The sequence below is a fragment of the Felis catus genome, chromosome B4 (assembly GCF_018350175.1).
Source record: "Felis catus isolate Fca126 chromosome B4, F.catus_Fca126_mat1.0, whole genome shotgun sequence".
In the NCBI taxonomy this organism is placed as follows: domain Eukaryota; kingdom Metazoa; phylum Chordata; class Mammalia; order Carnivora; family Felidae; genus Felis; species Felis catus.
In genome coordinates this window covers 124,310,658-124,329,384 of record NC_058374.1, presented here as the reverse complement: position 1 = coordinate 124,329,384, position 18,727 = coordinate 124,310,658, and the positions used below count along the sequence as shown (strand labels likewise).

Below are 18,727 nucleotides of genomic sequence, written 5' to 3'. Positions count from 1 at the left end.
CACGCCCAGAGGCAGTGTTTAGCCAGATATCTGGGTATCCCCTGATCCAGTCAAGATGACACATAAACTAACCACCATAGTGTTTATTCACCTCGTAACCACTGTGCCTCGGATGGAAGGAGCGACCCATAATCTGGTCTCCTGTCTCTTCATTCATTAGGCAAACACTCACCCAGGGTGTTTGCTTTTGCAGTTATTGGGCAGGCCCCACCGCATTTCCCTGACATACAAGAAGGAATCCCCATCATCCCTGCGGGGCAGCCAACCCCACGGGCTCCCCACGCCTCACCGCCGGCCAGTCGCCATGCGCTCCCGCACACCTACTGTGTGCCGACCGCAGGGCCAAGGACCTGCTTACCTATCGGCTTTTTCAGAGTCAGCACGTGCTTTCCTGCCCTTCATTTCCATGGCAGTCCAGAGTGTGCTTGCGTGGCTGGTGTTTTTAAGCATGTGGGACAATCTACAAAGGAGATGGTGGCAGGAACCGAGCGGTATTGTGCTGTGCAAAGGTACACGGCTGCAAGCCAGGATGGCTTCTGGTCGCGGCTCCGTTTACACCTGTTCACCCCTGACCTTGATGTCGAGGAGGCAGCTTCACGTCTGGTTCTGTTTCTGTACCTGTAACTGGACTCAGAGGAGCTGACCTCCCTTTCCAATCTCTATACTATGAAATAGTACCTAACGGACAAACGACTGTCATAAGGCTGGTCGTGGGGTGGGGGGCGGGCACTCGCGGACGGCCGGAAGATCCAGAAGCGCCCCATCCCTGCTCTGCTCGGCTCCTTGTGAGACCCCCCCAGGAGTGCCCAGAGGGCAGTGGATGGTGTCAGAGCTATAGGGCATTAGCAGGAAACATTCTGCAGTAAAATCCTGCTTTCTTGCAGTGGAATTTCAAATTCATAAACTCGAAGAAAAAAACAAAACAAAAGCTCTTTTCTTTTTCTACATAAAATCTTATGACATGTTCAGAGTTGAGTGCTCTGATTTAAAGTGGGTTTAGGGAAGAGACCTGGCCTGCCTGTTCTCTGACCTCGCTCTTCGGCTCCCATCGTCTACTGCTGTGCCACAAATGACCCCAAAACTCAAGTTTATGTTCAGCCGACTCCTGGATCTCAGATCAAGGATGCAGTCGTGGTGCGTGAAGGTCAGAAAAGGCCTTCTGCCGTTTGGGCACACCTCAGAGACACTGCCAGTCCAGTTCCAGCGATACAGTGTGAGAATAAAGGGAGTCAATACGTTTTGGTTTCTTGGTACATTAAGTTATGCTCATGCTAAACTATAGCTTCTTGTGTGCAGTAGCATTATGTCAGGGGGAAAAAGTACATAACTAAGTTTAAAAACACTTTATTAATAAAATAAAATAGCCATTGGGGCTCCTGGGTGGCTCAGTCAGTTGGATGTCCAACCTCGGCTCAGGTCATGATCTCCTGGTTCGTGAGTTCGAGCCCCGCGTCGGGCTCTGTGCTGATGGCTCAGGGCCTGGCGCCTGCTTCGCATTCTGTGTCTCCCTCTCTCTCTGCCCCTCCCCTGCTTGGGCGCTCGCTCTCTCAAAAATAAATAAAAACATTTTTAAAAAATTAAAAGAATATAAAATAAAACGGCCATCATCTGAGCTTTCTGTGAGTCGTCATCTTTTTGCTGGTGGGGGTCTCGCCTCGATGTTGACGGCTGCTGACTGCTCCGGGCGCCGGCTGTGGGGGGCTGGGGTGACTGTGGCAGTTTCTTAAAATAAGACAACAGTGCAGTCTGTTGCGTTGACCGACTCTTGCCTTCACAAACGACTTCTCTGTAACATGCGATGCTTGTCTGACAGCATTTTACCCACAGCAGAACTTCCTCCAAAATTGGGGGAGCCCATTCTCTCAGACTCGGCCACTGTATTACTAACTAAGTGTATGTGAAATTCTAAGTCCTTTGACACTTGAACACTTTCACAGCATCTTCACCAGGAGTAGATTCCAGCTCAAGAAACCACTTGGCTTGTTTCTATGTGATAGGGACGGCTTCTTCCTACAGACCTCATGGGCCAACCTTTCTTCTGCAGCTTCCTCACCTCTCTGAGTCTTCACGGGACGGGAGAGACTCAGGGCCCTGCGCTGGGTCAGGTTTTGGCCTAAGGGGGATGTTGTGACCGCTCTGTTCTTCCATCCAAACCGCTCACACTTTCCCCGTATCAGCAGGAAGGCTGTGTTGCTTTCTCACCACTCACGTGTTCCCCGAAGTGGCACTTTTCTTGCCTCCACGAACTCGTCGTGTTCACAGCTTGGCTAACTGGATCAAGAGGCTCTGTTTGGGGCCCGTCGTGGTTTTTGCCATGCCTTCCTCGCCAGGCTGACTCATTTCCAGTTTTTGGTTTAAAGTGACAGACAGACTCTCCCTTCCACTTGAACATGCAGAGGTCGCTGTGGGGTTATTAATTGGCCTCATTTCAATATTTGTGTGTCTCACAGAAGAGGAGGGAGAGAGACAGGGGAATGGCCAGTTGGTCGGGAGCAGTTCGTGGTGGCCCCTAATTACAGTCGTAACATCAGATGACAGATCACTGTCACAAACAGAAGAATGAGAAAGTTGGAAATATTGCCGGAATTACCAAAATGGGACACAAAGTGAGCAGGTGCTGTTGGGAAAACGGCACCAATATTATGAAGGGTCGCCACAGACCCTCAATTTGTAAAAAAAAAAAAAAAAAAAAAAACAACAACAACATCACGGCATCTGAGAAACACAAGAGAAGGACGTACGTCTGGGTTCTCTCTCCTCAGACCCTGGTCTCCTAGCTCTGCGTGCGAAACCTTCTCGGAGATGGTGCCGGCTCCCTCCCAGTCGGCTAACCTTGCGAGCTGCCCCCCTCCCCTTTTAAAGCCGCTTGAAAGAAGTGCTGCGTAGACACAAAGGAACATCCGTAAAAACCATAAATAATGACACAACAGACGCAGAAGTGCTCCAGAGGGGTTAGGAAAGGGACCTTTGGTTCCTAGCGGCCGCTTAGTGACCCCATCCTCCACTCTAAGTTGGTAACGAGCAGCTTACATTCTGGATCCTTCATTTTCAACTGTCATTCTCTTGCTTTCCCTACGGTTCTATGCCAATTCTCTCTCTCTCTCTCTCTCTCTCTCTCTCTCTCTCTCTCACACACACACACACACACACACACACACACACTGCCTAGTTCTGCCTGTTTGTTTACGCAATGGAATCACTGTACGTATTCCTCTGTGACTTTCTCACTCGGCACTGCTTTAGACCGATCCCTCGTGTTCTAGATCTTGCCACGGCTGCTCCAGTCTTCTTGCGTGGATTCGTGCGTCCATCCTCATCTGATGGCTACTGGGGCTGTTTCCAGGTTTTGCTTTTTGCTGTTCCTCACGGCGCCACGGATCCCCGTACGCGCCTACTGTGCTGGCTGTGTATCTGAGCGTGGAAGAGCCGGGCACCAGGCTGTGCAGCCTTCACCTCGTACTAACGTCAAACTGTCTTCCAAAGTGACTGTACCGGTTCATTTACACTCCTGCCAGCAGTAAGTAAGCGCTCGATTCGCTGCACACCTTTGCCAACATTCGATGCCGTCAGACTCAAAATGTGCGGTGTAGGTGGAATGCAATGGTTTCTCAAAGCAGTTTAATTTTCTCCTCCCTGCTGAGGTGGACGGTTTCACGTTCCGCCTCTTCAGCTCTCATTAACATGAGAATCAAAGGTTCCTGAGGTAAGAGGAGAGATTAACAGGCTCCCTAAAGAGGCCTTGTCCAATAGGTCCTGAGCCAGGCGTAAGAGGCTCCATCAGCCAAGCCTCTCGCAGGCCTCGTGCTAGAAGCTGGGGGGCGGGGCGGGGGGCCGACAGAGGGGAAGAACCCTGATTATCTAGAGCCAGAGACAGACAAGACACATACGCCAGTCTCCACGCAGAGTAATTCAAAGTGCTCTTGAGAGAACACAGAGTACCGCCGAGTACATGTAGGGAATCCTCGATGGAGGCGGTCCAGAGCAGGGAGGTCAGGAGTCGAGTGTATGTGGAGCACAGAGCAGGTGTGACCAGAAGGGGCAAGGGAAAGCAGAGGTCACAGGTGCAGGTGACAGCCCCAGTGTCTGCCAGGGGACTATGTGCCTATTTAGAGGCCCCCTATAGACCCTGAGGGCTTGGGGCAAGGGAGTCTGAGCAATGAAATCCTGGCTCTACAAAGAGTGGAAATAAACTGGCAGCGTAGAGACCAGTCAGGAAAAGCGCTAACACACCTCAGAGTATGTATTAACTGTGCCGACAACACTGTGCAACGGCGTGCGAGAAGAGAGGGGCCCCGGGAACGGACTCCGCAGCCCTGAGAGCTCGCAGGAGTCACAGATGGAGGGGAGGAAGTATGGAAAGGCGGCGAAGAGGCTGGGCCTGTGACGTCACAGACCTAGCTCTGGGTCCGAACACTTGCTGCGTCACTAAGCAGCAGTGTAATCCTGAGCGAGGATTCCTACCGGGGGCTGTTTCTCCATCTGTAAATGGTGGGTCCGGGAGTACTTCCTGGCAGAGCTGTTGGAGGACGAAGGATGAGGACAGCCAGAGTGGGTCAGGACACAGGGCCTGGCACGTGCTGCGGCAAACACGCACCGGGCTGATGCTGTCAGCCCTCGGCCATCGCCCGGGATGGAACAGACGTTTTGGAAAGGTTTCGGTCCGGGTTAACACAAAATAGACATTTCTGCTTAACAACTGATGCGTAAGAAAATCAGGTGCACGTGAGTGAATCAACTGAGCCCTGAACACCTACCGTGTGTCAGACACGGCCAGAAGCCGGAATGGTCACAACCAGTGGATCCGTACCCAAGGACGGCTCGGTCCGGAGAGGAAGGATTACAGACCCGCACGCGGCCATGTGGGGAGGTAACGGGTACGTAGCTGCGGACGTACCAAGTGCTGGGACCGAGAGAGAGTGCACCTGAGTGTGGTTGGGGGCGGCGGGGTGGGGGGCTGGTGCCGCTCTAAAGATCACGACCTCAAGTAAGCTGGAGGATGGAATCGGAAGAGCCAACAGCACTACCACGTAAATCTCAGCAGCTAGTTCTCGTCATCATCGACGCAGAACCTGAACTCTATCCGGCAAAGCATCCCGACACCACCATTCAATAAGAAGGCACACAGGGTGGATATTAATACCTTTTAATGTTTCACATTGTCTGTTTTTCCCAGAAGATACATAACAAAAATACATGGAATTTAATAGGAATCTCAGTACAGTGGGCAATTACAGAATCTAAACAAGACAAATCTATATATAAAGTGTAATCCTTCTTGGGGCGACAGAACATTCCATCCCACTAAGAAGAGAGAATCACAACATGATTAGGCACGAAAATCATACTGCCTATTGTTCTAACTTCAGAGACTGGCAGGCTTGGAGGAAAAAAAAAAAAAAACGGTTAAAAAAATAAATAAAACCGAACACAGTCAACTGCCTCAACTCCCCTCTTTGTCCCTTCCCACCTTCTTCACAGCACTGCAGGGGTAAGGGCGGGAGGCAGCGCCCTGGGGGGCAGGCGCAGGCGCTCTGCTGACTAAGAGCCAGGCAGGCGCAGAAGGTCCCTGAGGTGACCAAGAAATGTACTTTGAACCAAGCATTCGGGGTTGCCGCTGGAATACACGCGGAGGGGAGAGCTGACAGAGGGGCCGGAGGGCCTGCGGACGGGAGGCCCGGTGGCCACAGCACACGTTTAAAAGCCAACTCAGAGAAAGACAAGGTGGCCTCCACGTAATCCTGGAACGGTCAGCACATTCACGCAGAAATCTACAGCTGCAGAGTCAATCCCTCTTTGTAACAAGACGAGTTGGAAAGCTAACGGAGCGCAAAAACTGCCACCATTCTGCCAGCAACGGTCATCCGTTCAACAGAAAAAGGCAAAACCATTCGGTTTTTCAATGAAAATCCTTCACATCCACCTGTGTTCAAAAATAATAACTTATGATATTAATAGCTTCCTTAAAAAAACGATCACCACAGAAGAGTCAAATCCTAAGTGTGGGAAGACTTATTTTCCTATGAATGTGGTTCTTAGGAAGGGGCAGATACATATAGCACGTGTGAAAAGTAAGGCCGTGATATCTGTGTGTTTAACTTAAAGCTAAAGTTACAACAACAAAAAAAAACCAGTTTGACACAAATTAAATGTTTCTTACTGCAAAAGAGCTCACTTTGACCAACACACAATAAACCAAGTAAAGGAAAACATTTATTGTTTTTCCCCATCTAAGGTGTACCTCTGCCTCCATGATGAGTACTGGTAGGAACCATGCTACAAGTTCCACCCCGGGGAACGTCACTTGAGACGGGCTGGCCAAGGGGCCATCACCTCACAACTGGTGATGTGGCACATGGGGCAAATTTGGCCAGATTCAATCATAAATGTACTCGGTGGTGGACACGGAACTCATTAGGGGAGACCCTGCTCAACAGGTGAGTCACATAAAACAGGACACTTGGCTCCCGGGACCGTTCTCTCTCACGGGACAAGCCTATGCAGCCTCCGAGGGCCTCTCATGCGCGAGGCACCTTGCTTGCACACTCTAGACAAGACTTGCTTTTGGACAAAAATCGACTGCTAACGTTTCTCATCTCTAGTAATCACGTACACCTTGGAGGAAAAAAAAAGAAGAAAGTAATCAACATGAGAAAGCTGAACAATGAGAATAAGCAAATCCAGAACGGAGAGGTCGCGCTAAAACTGCTCGGCACTTGTTCCATCACCGCCCACCGCAGGGGCTTAGGGCCGGTGACTTCATGGACGCGCCCTCCGATGCGCTGCCGAGTGTCAGCTCCAGTCCGTCACGGTGACCCCAGTGCGACGCTGTCTGCCTTCCATCCACCACCTCCTACCCGAGAGATCCAAGGGGGCCTTGGGTGCCACCAGCGCGGGACCCGCGGGTGCCAAAGCACAAAACCCTTCCTAAAATCTGCACCTTGGACTTGGGCAAGTTAACACAGCAGTGGCTTGGAGTGTCGGCAACAGCATCCGCACTGGGGCTTAACCTCAGCAGCCGGCCTGGAGGATGCTTCCCCCAGAGCGCTTGGTCACCGACAAGGTTGTGAATACCTGCGGGGAGGACAAAGCATGAGATTTTCAGACACCTGAACAGATGAGTTAACAGGGAGTTAGAACAGACAGCACCATTCCTATCAAGAGTGACTTGGGGGACCACTTCAAATGAATAAAAACAGGAGAGTGACATGACCAGGAATGTCACTTCTCCCGAGGATAAAAGGGGAAAGACATTTTAAAACCAAGGTGAAAGAAAAAAATTTAGATTATAACTAATGAAGAACTTTATTACCATGAGGGTGATTAAAACAATTAAATGAGACGCTCCGGCTGGTCGTCAATTCTCTAAAAGAAATGCAGGGTGAAATATTTTGGATGTGCAGAAAGGTATAAAGTGTACTATTACAAAACCCCTGTGTTCATACACTCAGCTCAGGGATTACAAATGTGGTTAGAGCCCCATGTGTGTCCCCCCCCCATCACCTCCTTCCTCCCCTCCCCCAGTCAGTGCTCACCATTCCTACACATTCCCTGCATTCCTTTTGTAGGTTTTTCACAACCGTGCATCTAAATAGCAAGATGACAGATGCACTGTTCTGTCGTCTGCGTCCTGGGCCCCAGTATTCCTCGGAAATACTGTATTTCCGTAATTCACCCATATGGCTACAAATGGCTCTAATTCTTCCATTTTTCACTGAACAGTATTCAGTTCCTCTAGTATACGATACATACTGTAGACTACAGAACTCAACTATCAAACAGTGGATATATTACACATTACACACCCAGGCTCCTAGAGCTGGCTATCCCTGCTACTGCTGATACGCTGTTTGCGACAGGCTCCGTGATGTCCCCGTCGTCTCCCTGCACCCAGAGCTAGACACACAATTGATGGGTTGGAGGCTATGCGTCACTTCTAGGCCACTGGATCCCCAGGGTGCCTGACCAACTGATGCTTTCATCTGCAGTGACTGATGAGACCACCTCGTGTCACATCCTTACAAACACTCAGTGCTTACGGACTTAGAGCCTTAACATCGTCAGGCAGCTGTTTTACTGGCTACTGCGCAAGAGGGTCTATACAAAAACAATGATTCTCATACTTTGGTGAACAAAGTCTATTCACATTGATTAAAACACACAGAAATTATACTGATCTTAATATGGCAGATTTAGGGTAGGGCCCAGGAATCTTATTTTTAGCAGGAGTCCCAAATGGCCTGATCCGTTCTAATGCAGGTATGGCCAAGCACCACACTGTAGAATTTCTTGTGGAGTGCCAATGCAGGCAATGCACTGCGAATTCTTGGCCCAATCCAAAGTCTGGAAGTCTACCGATGGTAAGCTACCATCAGTTGCTTACCTTGTAGTTTTACCAAATAGGAAGCCTACAGTCAAGATTTTTAGAAACCTAATACTTCTATACATTTAGAAACAGATTTTCATTCCTGATCTAATGGAGTAATTGGTACCACACCAGCTCTCTGGACAAAACACCAGACAACAGGCAGTGACTGTAATTCCCTAACAAAGAGAAACAAACAAGATGAGCCTTCAATAGGCCTGGCTTTCCATCTGGAAGCATCTGCGAGACCCTGGTGCAGTAGGAGGAAGGACCCGGAGAGAACACAGACATCTCCGGGACTCGAAGAGACAGAGTGGAGGCTGGGGAGGGAGAGGCGGCTGGGATTTGGGGGGTCAAATTCCCAAGAGGCAGCCACCCCGAGGAAGAGCTGTCCCCTCATCTCTGGCTGAATACCAAGCTGTGCACACCTAGAGGGCAGGGCTCCATGAAGCCAGAGAAGACACAACACCAGACAGAGAGCTGGAAGCTGACCACCACCAGAACCCACTCAGGGCTGGGAGATGCTCCAGTTCTCACTAACCAGAGTCAAGAGGCTTCTCTGAGCAATCAGTAGAGACCCTAGAAAGCCACATCTAAAAACAGGGTTGGGGCGCCTGGGTGGCTCAGTCGGTTGGGCGTCCGACTTCGGCTCAGGTCATGATCTCACGGTCTGTGAGTCTGAGCCCCGCGTCGGGCTCTGTGATTCTGTGTCTCCCTTGCTCTCTGCCCCTCCCCCACTCATGCTCTGTCTCTCTCTCTCTCTCTCTGTCTCAAGAAAATAAACGTTAAAAAAATAAATAAATAAAATAAAATAAAATAAAAATAAAATAAAATAAAATAAAATAAAAATAGGGCTAAGCACTACTAGCGCCAGAATAAAAGCTACTCTAAACCACCCTAACAAAGCGTAAAAACAAGTTTCCAAAGGATCAAATGATGCACAAGGACATTAACGGTCAACCACAAAAACAAAAACAAAAACAAAACTCAGTACTCTTTAGAGGAAGACAACAACAAAGCACAGATTCAAAGTGCTAAATAAACAAAAAAAAAACCTGTCAACCTAGAACTTCCTTCCATGAAGAAAGCAAAATAAAGACATTTCAGACAAAGAAAAGCTAAGAGACTTTGTCACCAGCAGACCTCTACTACCAAAAAATGTTAAAGGAAGTTCCTCCAGCTCAGGGAAACGTAACAAAGGGTAACACATTTTCCCACCATCACCTGCCTGCTGCTCACCACCCCGGGCGAGCCCCTCCTGCCTCCTCCATAACTCCTCCTTCTGCCAGGCTGGGCTTTGGATCCCATCCCCTCACCTTCTCATTTCACACATCACCTGAACCCACACCTTTTGATTCTTCACCTTGCCTTACATTGGTTCTTGCTCCTTAGCATTTAGAAGGGCTCACACTGCATTTATCCTAAAACAATCCTCCCTCAACCTTAGGATCACCTCTACCTACCACCACCGTCTCTTATCCTCTTTACAGACACAATCTTAAGCTGCCAGTACTCATCATCTATTTTTATCCCTCATTTCACTGAAATCTGGCTTCCATCCCCGCCAGGCCAACGAAGCACCTCTCCTGTGGTTCATCAGGGACTCACCGGCCGCCAAACCCAGAAGGCACCTTGCGGTTCTCCCCCGCGCACAGCCTTCTGTAGCCCTCGTCGTCGACCTCACCTCTCTTTTGACAACTCCTTCTTTCCTCTTCTTGTCCCGTAAGAATGACCGTGCCCACATCCCTGTCTTGTGGCCGCCCCCCACCACGGCACCAGGCATTCTGGGATGCTCATCTGCCCGAGCTGACGGGCTGGCTGGCTGAGCCCCCGGAAGGCGGGCCGTGCAGCCCAGCCACCTGTTCTACTTAGTGTGCTGCACAAATGCTGCCACTGAGGCCGGAAGGTGCTGCCCAGGGCATCCACCCCCAGCGCTCCCCCCGGACACCCTCGCATCACACATCTCATTCAGCCCACCTCTCCCTTTCAGTTAGATGAATCCACTATCTCCCCAGCCACCGTGTCCCTACTCAACTACACGCCAGTAAGACCTAACGAACACCTCTTCCCGGATGGCACGTCAACCTCACCATGTCCAAGACCGAACCCTTAATCCGGCTCCTTGGTGAATGCCATTACCAGGCCATACATCCGGAATTAATGCTTAATTCTTCTGTCTCCATTGCTGCTGCCAAGTAATCAATTATGAGGTCTGATCCCACTCCTCTGTCAAATCTCATCTTTGTGTTAACACTGACACTTAGTTCCTGTCTTTATAATTCTGACTGAACTCCTCTGAGACTTTTGCTAGTTTCCAAAACATAAGAGTGCCTTCACCTCTCTGTGAAGACCTTTTGTGTAGACCACACATTATATACTCTTGCCCTATTAGATGTTAGGGGCCCAGGGCTTGCTTTGACTGGGGACACATGTATGGAAGTGGGATGTGTCATTTCTGAAAATCCTGAGCACCAAGGCACGCATTTTTACATGTCCTTCCCCTCTGCCACTTAGCCAGAAACGCCCCGGGAAGGGGCTGCTTTCATCAGTGGGGCCTGGAGCAAAGCGGCATAGGAGTGGGGTCGCAGCTGATCCACGATGCCCACAGAGCACCGGTGAGGAACAGACCCAGATCGTCACCCACACTGTCCATCCGTATCGCCCAGTCACGAAAACATAAAAAGGCTTTGTGTTCAGTTAATCAAACTTAGAAACATATTTGGCTACTGAGTATAATTAAGATTGCGATCCAAACCTTTTTGGCCACACCAAGCAAGCTAGAGGGAAACACTGGTATGTTTCTAGCCTCCCCTACATGCAGGCCAAGCTTTGGCAGCCACACTAAGCGTCTAGTAAGACTGGAGGCCGTGGCCTAGGTGAGTCCCCAGGGGATGCAAGACTCACAGAGCGCCCGTATCCTTGTTGGCACACCTGGACAAACCTTTTGGTCAGCCACCCCTTTGATTCCTGAGAAATAACCGCTTTCCTGGTTTTTAATACAAAGAGGAAAAAGTACAAGAAATCAAGGCCACTTTCACTTATGCAAGTCAAAGCAATAACAACCAGCACCAAAACTACCTCTGAATAAAAGGAGAAAATACTTTTATGGACAGAAGGAACATTGCTGAGAAAAGTCCCCGGTCCGTTTCAACCTTAAAGCAGTGACAACGCCTCTTTACTTCCTGCACCGGCACCTTATCATCCTCACCTTAAAAAATGCAGACCCGACGGACAGTATTTTAAAACATTACAAAAATGAAGCCAGGAGAAAATATGAATGATTCACATTAAAAAAAAAATAATAAGACACTCATCTGTTAAGCAAAGATATGTAACAGTCTTTGAAACTTTACAAGCTTAAGTTTTACTTCTCAGGAATTATTTTAGAAATAGAACTGGTAGATTTGGATAGAAAACTAAGCCCATTGGGAGCACCTGGGTCGCTCAAGTCCATTAAGAATCCAAGTCTTGGTTTCGGTTCAGGTCATGATCTCATGGGGTTCATGGGTCCGAGCTCCACATTGACAGCACAGGGCCTGCTTGGGATTCTCCCTCTCCCTCTCTCTCCTGCCCCTCCCCTGCTCACACGCTCTCTCTAAATAAATAAGTAAAATAAACTTAAAAAAAAAAACCTAAACCCATCAAAAATGCAAGATTTTTTAAAAAAGAGCTCCTAGTTATTCTTCTTGTACCAATAACATGCTTATGGTAAAGCATGTGCCACTGTTGATTGGTCTAGATGAGAAAACTAATGAGGTCAATTTCTTATAAGATTTTATTTGTACATAGCTGTTTTAAGAATTTTCGTGTGGAAGTTCCTCAAAAAATTAAAAACAGACCTACCCTATGACCCAGCAATAGCACTGCTAGGAATTTACCCAAGGGATACAGGAGTACTGATGCATAGGGGCACTTGTACCCCAATGTTTATAGCAGCACTCTCAACAATAGCCAAATTATGGAAAGAGCCTAAATGTCCATCAACTGATGAATGGATAAAGAAATTGTGGTTTATATACACAATGGAGTACTATGTGGCAATGAGAAAGAACGAAATATGGCCCTTTGTAGCAACGTGGATGGCACTGGAGAGTGTGATGCTAAGTGAAATAAGTCATACAGAGAAAGACAGATACCATATGGTTTCACTCTTATGTGGGTCCTGAGAAACTTAACAGGAACCCATGGGGGAAGGGAAGGAAAAAAAAAAAAAAAAGAGGTTAGAGTGGGAGAGAGCCAAAGCATAAGAGACTCTTAAAAACTGAGAACAAACTGAGGGTTGATGGGGGGTGGGAGGGAGGAGAGGGTGGGTGATGGGGATTGAGGAGGGCACCTTTTGGGATGAGCACTGGGTGTTGTATGGAAACCAATTTGACAATAAATTTCGTATGTTGAAGAAAAAAATAAAATAAAAGGAAAAAAAATTTTCATAAAACACATACTTTAAAAATGAGCATGGAGACTGCCTCTTCATGCTTTTCTAACCCAACACAAAGAGCACTTACAAAGGTCAAGGGCTGCTGTACCTCAATTCCGGTCTGCCACTACCTCCCAGCCTCACAAGACCCTCCACTCTAGGCCACAATTATGTTGATAATTAAAACTTCCGATGTTCGGCACTAAGATTCACTTAAAAACATTTCACAGGGGTCTTTTCTAACGTTCTCTCCTCTCGAGCTATTACTTTTCCCCTACGGATAAACTTGGTTAGCTGAAATTACTACTCTAAATGATGTGCAATCAGTTTCCTATTCAATTACTGCTGCTCAGAAGTCCAGAATAAATTATCACCACCCTACCTTCACACTGAATAGCACTAATGCGTTACTGATGCTCCAAGCGTTACAACCCCCCCACCCCCGCCACCTGTACTGACACCACAGTCCTCATAACAAGAGTACTCTCTCCTCCTTTTATAGCAATTCCTCAACTGATGAATCTGTCGGTTTTTCTAAGTAATTACTCCTCAGAACCACAGATCACTCAGTTGCCCAGGTTATTTTATCAAAACGGTATGAAGACCACTCGAGCGATTTGCTCCGCAAACAACGCACAGCCAGCCAGGGGAGCTGTGGCTGGTTCTGAACACTTGAAAACAGTGCTCAGACCAGTTTTTAAATTACTTCCAATCCATCCCGTGGACCAACATTTGTGAAATTCAATAAAAATGTATTAGAAAATGAAATTTAAAAGGCACGTAAAATTAAAAGCCAAGATCGGATACTGTCAAATAGGTCTTAAAGTTTCTAACCCTTCGTTTTTCATTTCCATCCATACCTCATGTGGACTAGTAACAAACATTCCGGGGGCATTTTGTGTGCCACCTCCCTACAGCATGAGGCTGGACGTGAAAAAAACCAATGGGTCCAGTAGCATATCCAATTACTGCCCAAGCTAGACCCACCGTTTAACACGGAGAAAAAGAGTCCCTAAAAATTCCCTACAAGTCAAATTTCACTTTCCCTCAATCAAGAAGCTTTAAAAAGTATTTCCAGGGGCGTCTGGGAGGTTAAGCAGCCCACTTTGGCTCAGGTCATGATCTCGCGGTCCGTGAGTTCGAGCCCCGCGTCGGGCTCTGTGCTGACAGCTCAGAGCCTGGAGCCTGTTTCAGATTCTGTGTCTCCCTCTCTCTGACCTTCCCTCGTTCATGCTCTGTCTCTGTCTCAAAAATAAATAAACGTTAAAAAAAAAAAGTTAAAAAAAAAAAAGTATTTCCATAGTCAAGGGTCAGAACATTTTGATTTTTCAAAATCTGGTTTCATACTGAGGGGCATAAAAAAAAAATGTATAACTCAGCAGCAAAAAATACAATAACCCAATTAAGTAATAGGTAGATCTGAACAGACATTTTCCCAAAGACATCCAAATGGCCACGAAAAGATATTCCACATCACTCATCATCAGGGAAATGCAAACCAAAACCACAATGAGATACCACCTGACACCAGTCAGAATGGCTAGTCTCAAAAAGTAAAGAGTAAGTGTTGGTGAGGATGCTGAGAAAAGGGAGCCCTTGTGCACTGTCGGGGGGAATACAAGTTAGCTGCAGCCACTATGGAAAACAACACAGATAGTGGAAAACAACACGGAGGTTCCTCAAAAATTAAAAACAAAACTACGAATGTGATTCAGGAATGCCACTACTGGATATATATCCCCCCCAAAACACTAATTTGAAAAGATATCTGCACCCCCATATTCCCTGCAGCATAATAGCTAAGATATGGAAACAACCTAAATGTCCATCAATGGATAAAGAAAATGTGGTGTGTGTTACATACACATACACACACACACACACACACACACACACACACACACACACACACTAGCCAGCCATAAAAAAGAATGAAACCTTGCCACTTACACACAACGATATGCATGGCCTCAAGAACATTATGCTAAGTGAGATGAGTCAGACAGAGAAAAACACAAACTATAGCAGCTCTCTTATATGCGGAATCTAGAAAACAAACAAAACAACAGGGGCGCCTAGGTGGCTCAATCAGTCGAGCATCTGACTCTTGACTTCGGCTCATGATTCCAGGGTCATGGGATCAAGTCCCGTGTTGGGCTCCAGACTCAGCGTGGAGCCTGCTTAAGATCCTGTTTCTCTTTCTCTCTCTGTCTCTCTCCCTCACTCATGTGCACTCTCTCTCAAAAAACAAAAACAAACAACATAAAACACAAGCTCACAGAGAAAACAGATTGATGGTTGCAAGAGGCGGGTGTGGGGGGTGGGAGAAATGGATGAATTATTTTGTTCTTGTTGTTGTTTTTAGTTTACATACGTTTCTTTTTAAGATTTTATTTTTAAGTAATCTCTGCATCTAATGTAGGGCTCAAACTCACGATCCCCAAGATCAAGAGTCGTGTGCTCTACCGACTGAGGCAGCAGGCGCTCCTAAATAAATTTTTTAACAAATCACCAGAGAAGCTTTTTCTTTCTTTCTTTTTAAGTTTTTATTTATTCATTTACGAAATCTCTATCCCCAATGTGGGGCTTGAACTCACGACCCCAAGATCAAGAGGCACATGCTCTTCTGACTGAGCTAGTCAAGCGCCCCAGAGAGGAGCGCTTTCAAACTATGCATCCCTTCCCAGGACACCCTGCAACCCCCTTAGAAAATACTGTAGGGGCACTTGGGTGGCTCAGTCGGTGAAGCGTCCAACTCCTGATGCCGGCTCAAGTCATGAACTCACAGTGCATGAGATCTCTCACGCTCGCTCTCTCAAAATAAATAAACAAACATTTAAAAAGAAAACACTGTAATGATCACCTTGACTGAAGCCACATCTTCTATAATGAAATACCACCAATACCAGTACCGGGTGCAGGAACTCTCCCAAACACTTTCCGCACAGCACTGCTCATCAGCCCTAGGACTTAGACGTCACCTCTGTTTTAGTTAACATGGAGACTAAGGTGCCTGAAAAGCTGGGTGCTGTGGCCAGGTTCACGGAGATCTTGCTGAGACTACAATCCAGCTGTGTCTCCACCACGCTCATGTTGCCACTTTTTAAATTCCGTGTCAAATGCCGTAGAAGGGGCCTACGAGTGGAGTATCATTCACACAGCGGCGGGCGCCTGGGGAGCCAGACTGCCTGGGTTAGAATCCTGGTTGTGCCACTTCCAAGCTGGAGAGCCGTGGGCAAGTTATTCAGCCCCTCTGTCCCCAGGGTCCTCCCTCATCTGTCAAATGGAGATACTACTGCCCCCCGCCCCCCCCTCCCAGGGGAATTCGCATAAGCACTTCCGCAGAGAGCACAGTGCCTGACACACAGGACATCAGTGCCACAGCCAGCATGACTCCCCCGGACCCTGCTTTCTCTGCTACTGCTCCCCACTTCACTCCCACACCCTCCCCCTCCCACTTCAGGGAAGCCCACCTCCTAGTTCTCTCTCAAATTCTCAAATCCACCAGGGCCTCTCGATGCCCACTGCCGCCCCCCCCCCCCCCCCACCTGCCCCAGTTCAGGCCGGCACCACATCCTTACTTCCGCATGTGCCTCTCTGGCCCACGAGGTCCCGTGCCACAGCGTTGCCAGGGATTTCTCCTCACGGCACGTCTGATCACGGCACTCCTGCCCCATCCAACCTTCTCTCGGCTGAACACCAAGGCCCCAGGATAAAGCCCAAACACCCCGCCTCGGTTTACAAGGCCACCGACCTTCCTACCTCCTTTCCTAGCATAGTTTTTTCACCTCTCTCTGGGCTCTCCAAGCTCCAGCAGTGCTGAGGGCCTTCCAGCTGCGTGAAGAAACGCGATCCCTCCCACAGAGGCCCTGTGTTTACTATTCCCTCTGACTGGCTCTCTACCAGCACGTTTTACTTGTCTCAGACGAGAACTCCCTCCTCCAGACACCGCTTTGGATTTCCCTGACCGGGACCTGTCACGCTCCACTGCATCTGGCCCTGGACGCAGCTGCCTCCTGCTCTTTCTTGACCTCATCCTAAATCCCTGCTGTATCCCCAAGCGCCCAGCACAGCGCTACACAGAGAATCGCACAACAAACATGTTCACGGAGTGAGACAGCTTCCCATTTTCCTCTCATTCGTCAACCACCAGCTTGGAGAAACAAATTTTTTTAAGCCCCGTCAAAGCAGTGAAACTTTCAGTCTGCAAGCTTCACAGTCATACGGGAACTGACTGATGGAGATGCACAGCAGCAGAGACTCACAAAGGTCCCCGGATGTGCCAGGTGTATCCAGGAGGAGAGGCCTTTGGTTGGCTCCGGGAAGCCCTGCCTCTTCGGCGCATCTCCCCGCCCGGCCGGCGGTCAACCCGCCCGACGCCACCCCGCTGGCCGCTGCCTGTGCGGACGGTGGGAGTCGGTCTTTTAACCAGCCCACCGACAGCTAAGTTCAGATTTAAAAAGTCAGACGCTCACATACGCAAGCTGAGAAGTCTCTTCATCCATGTCAGAGATGGCTGCTGTCGTTTTTAAGTATGGTGGCCTGACTTCTGAAGTTGTAAGTATACTCACTGCTGTGGGTTAAGTCCCCCAGAAAGATACACTCGAGCCCTCACCCCGGGTGCCTGTTAACAGGACCTTATTTGAATAAGGTCAGGCTGGATTCGGGTGGGCCCTAATCCAATGACTGATGTCCTTCTAATAAGGAATCCAGACACAGACATGCAGCAGGTGAGGCCACGCACAGGAAGCCGGGATGCAGGAGCGAGCCAAGGAAGGCCCAGGACTGCCAGCGACCACCACGAGCTGGAAGAGGCCAGGCAAGAGTCTTCTCGAGGGCCATGGGAGGGAGTATGGCCCTACCGACGTTTGATTTCGGACCTCCAGCCTCCAGAACTAAGCGAGAATCAAGTTCTGTTGTGGTAGGGCCACCCGGTGTGTGGCACTTCGTCACATAAGCCCTAGACGAGTGGAGTTCGTACACTAATGTTCTCACTAAAAGAGTTTTTGAAAAAAATGAGGCTAGTTGGTTCCCTCCCTAGGCAGAGACAGCCTTAGTCATTACACAGAACGAAAGACATATTCACCGTACATTCTTTAAGAGCTTCAATCTAGACTCTTTTCAATTTGGGGTCACATTTTTAAAAGTTTAGTTTTATTTCACAAAAAGAGTAGTTTTCTGTGAATAACGCGCTGGTCACTAGACCTGTTCATACTGTGTGCTTTCACCCTAGCCAGGTGCATATGAACACAGAGGAAGACACTGCCCCTGACCACAGGAAAGGCAAAGCCAAAGGAAACCAAAACCCTCCCTCTTCCAGGTCGTAAAGCCGACATTTCACACGCTCAGCAAAGACTTCAGTTGTTCAAGGGCAAAAAGAACAGAGACCAACCAGTTAACGAGCTCCTGGACAAAATCAGGCAGGAACGTGCACACCTGTGTGCGTGTGCGCACACGTACGCCCTGGAAACCACGGACGGTGGGGGCCAGGCAACGGCTACAATTTCCAAGTCCGTATCCTAAGCTGGACTCATATGAGCTACCTCCCCCCAACCTTCACCAGTCTCCAAAGGAGACACATTTGTGGTTCGCGAGCCCTACGTGGCAGTAAGCAGCACACCATTCAACCCTGGCATGACCCCAGACGAGCATGAAGAAACACGGACACCCACAGGCCCAGAGCGGTCGACTTCCAGCTCTACTGTCTGCTTCATCTTTCAAAAGCATCACTTTCGGGGCGCCTGGGTGGCTCAGTCAATTAAGCATCCGACTTCGGCTCAGGTCATGATCTCACAGTTCATGAGTTCGAGCCCTGCGTCAGGATCTGTGCCGACAGCTCGGAGCCTGGAGCCTGCTTCGGACTCTGTGTCTCCCTTTCTCTCTGCCCCTCCCGGCTTGTGCTCGCTCTCTCAAAAATAATAAACATTAAAAATTTTTAAAAAAATAAA

At 48.6% G+C, this 18,727-nt stretch overlaps 1 protein-coding gene across 5 annotated transcripts in view; it reads right to left on the bottom strand.

Moving 5' to 3' along the window:
* Positions 1 to 18,727, bottom strand: part of TXNRD1 (thioredoxin reductase 1) — a 125,795-nt gene that overhangs the window by 25,964 nt on the left and 81,104 nt on the right. For 3 of the 5 annotated variants that reach the window (XM_006933988.5, XM_006933989.5, XM_019835431.3), the window contains one exon: positions 5,128 to 7,071. The exons of the other annotated variants lie outside the window; for them this stretch is intronic. In XM_006933988.5, coding sequence (XP_006934050.4) covers positions 7,009 to 7,071 — 63 coding nt within the window. In that variant the 3' untranslated portion in view covers positions 5,128 to 7,008. Of the gene's footprint in view, positions 1 to 5,127; positions 7,072 to 18,727 lie in introns of those variants that run through there. 5 annotated transcript variants of the gene reach the window in all.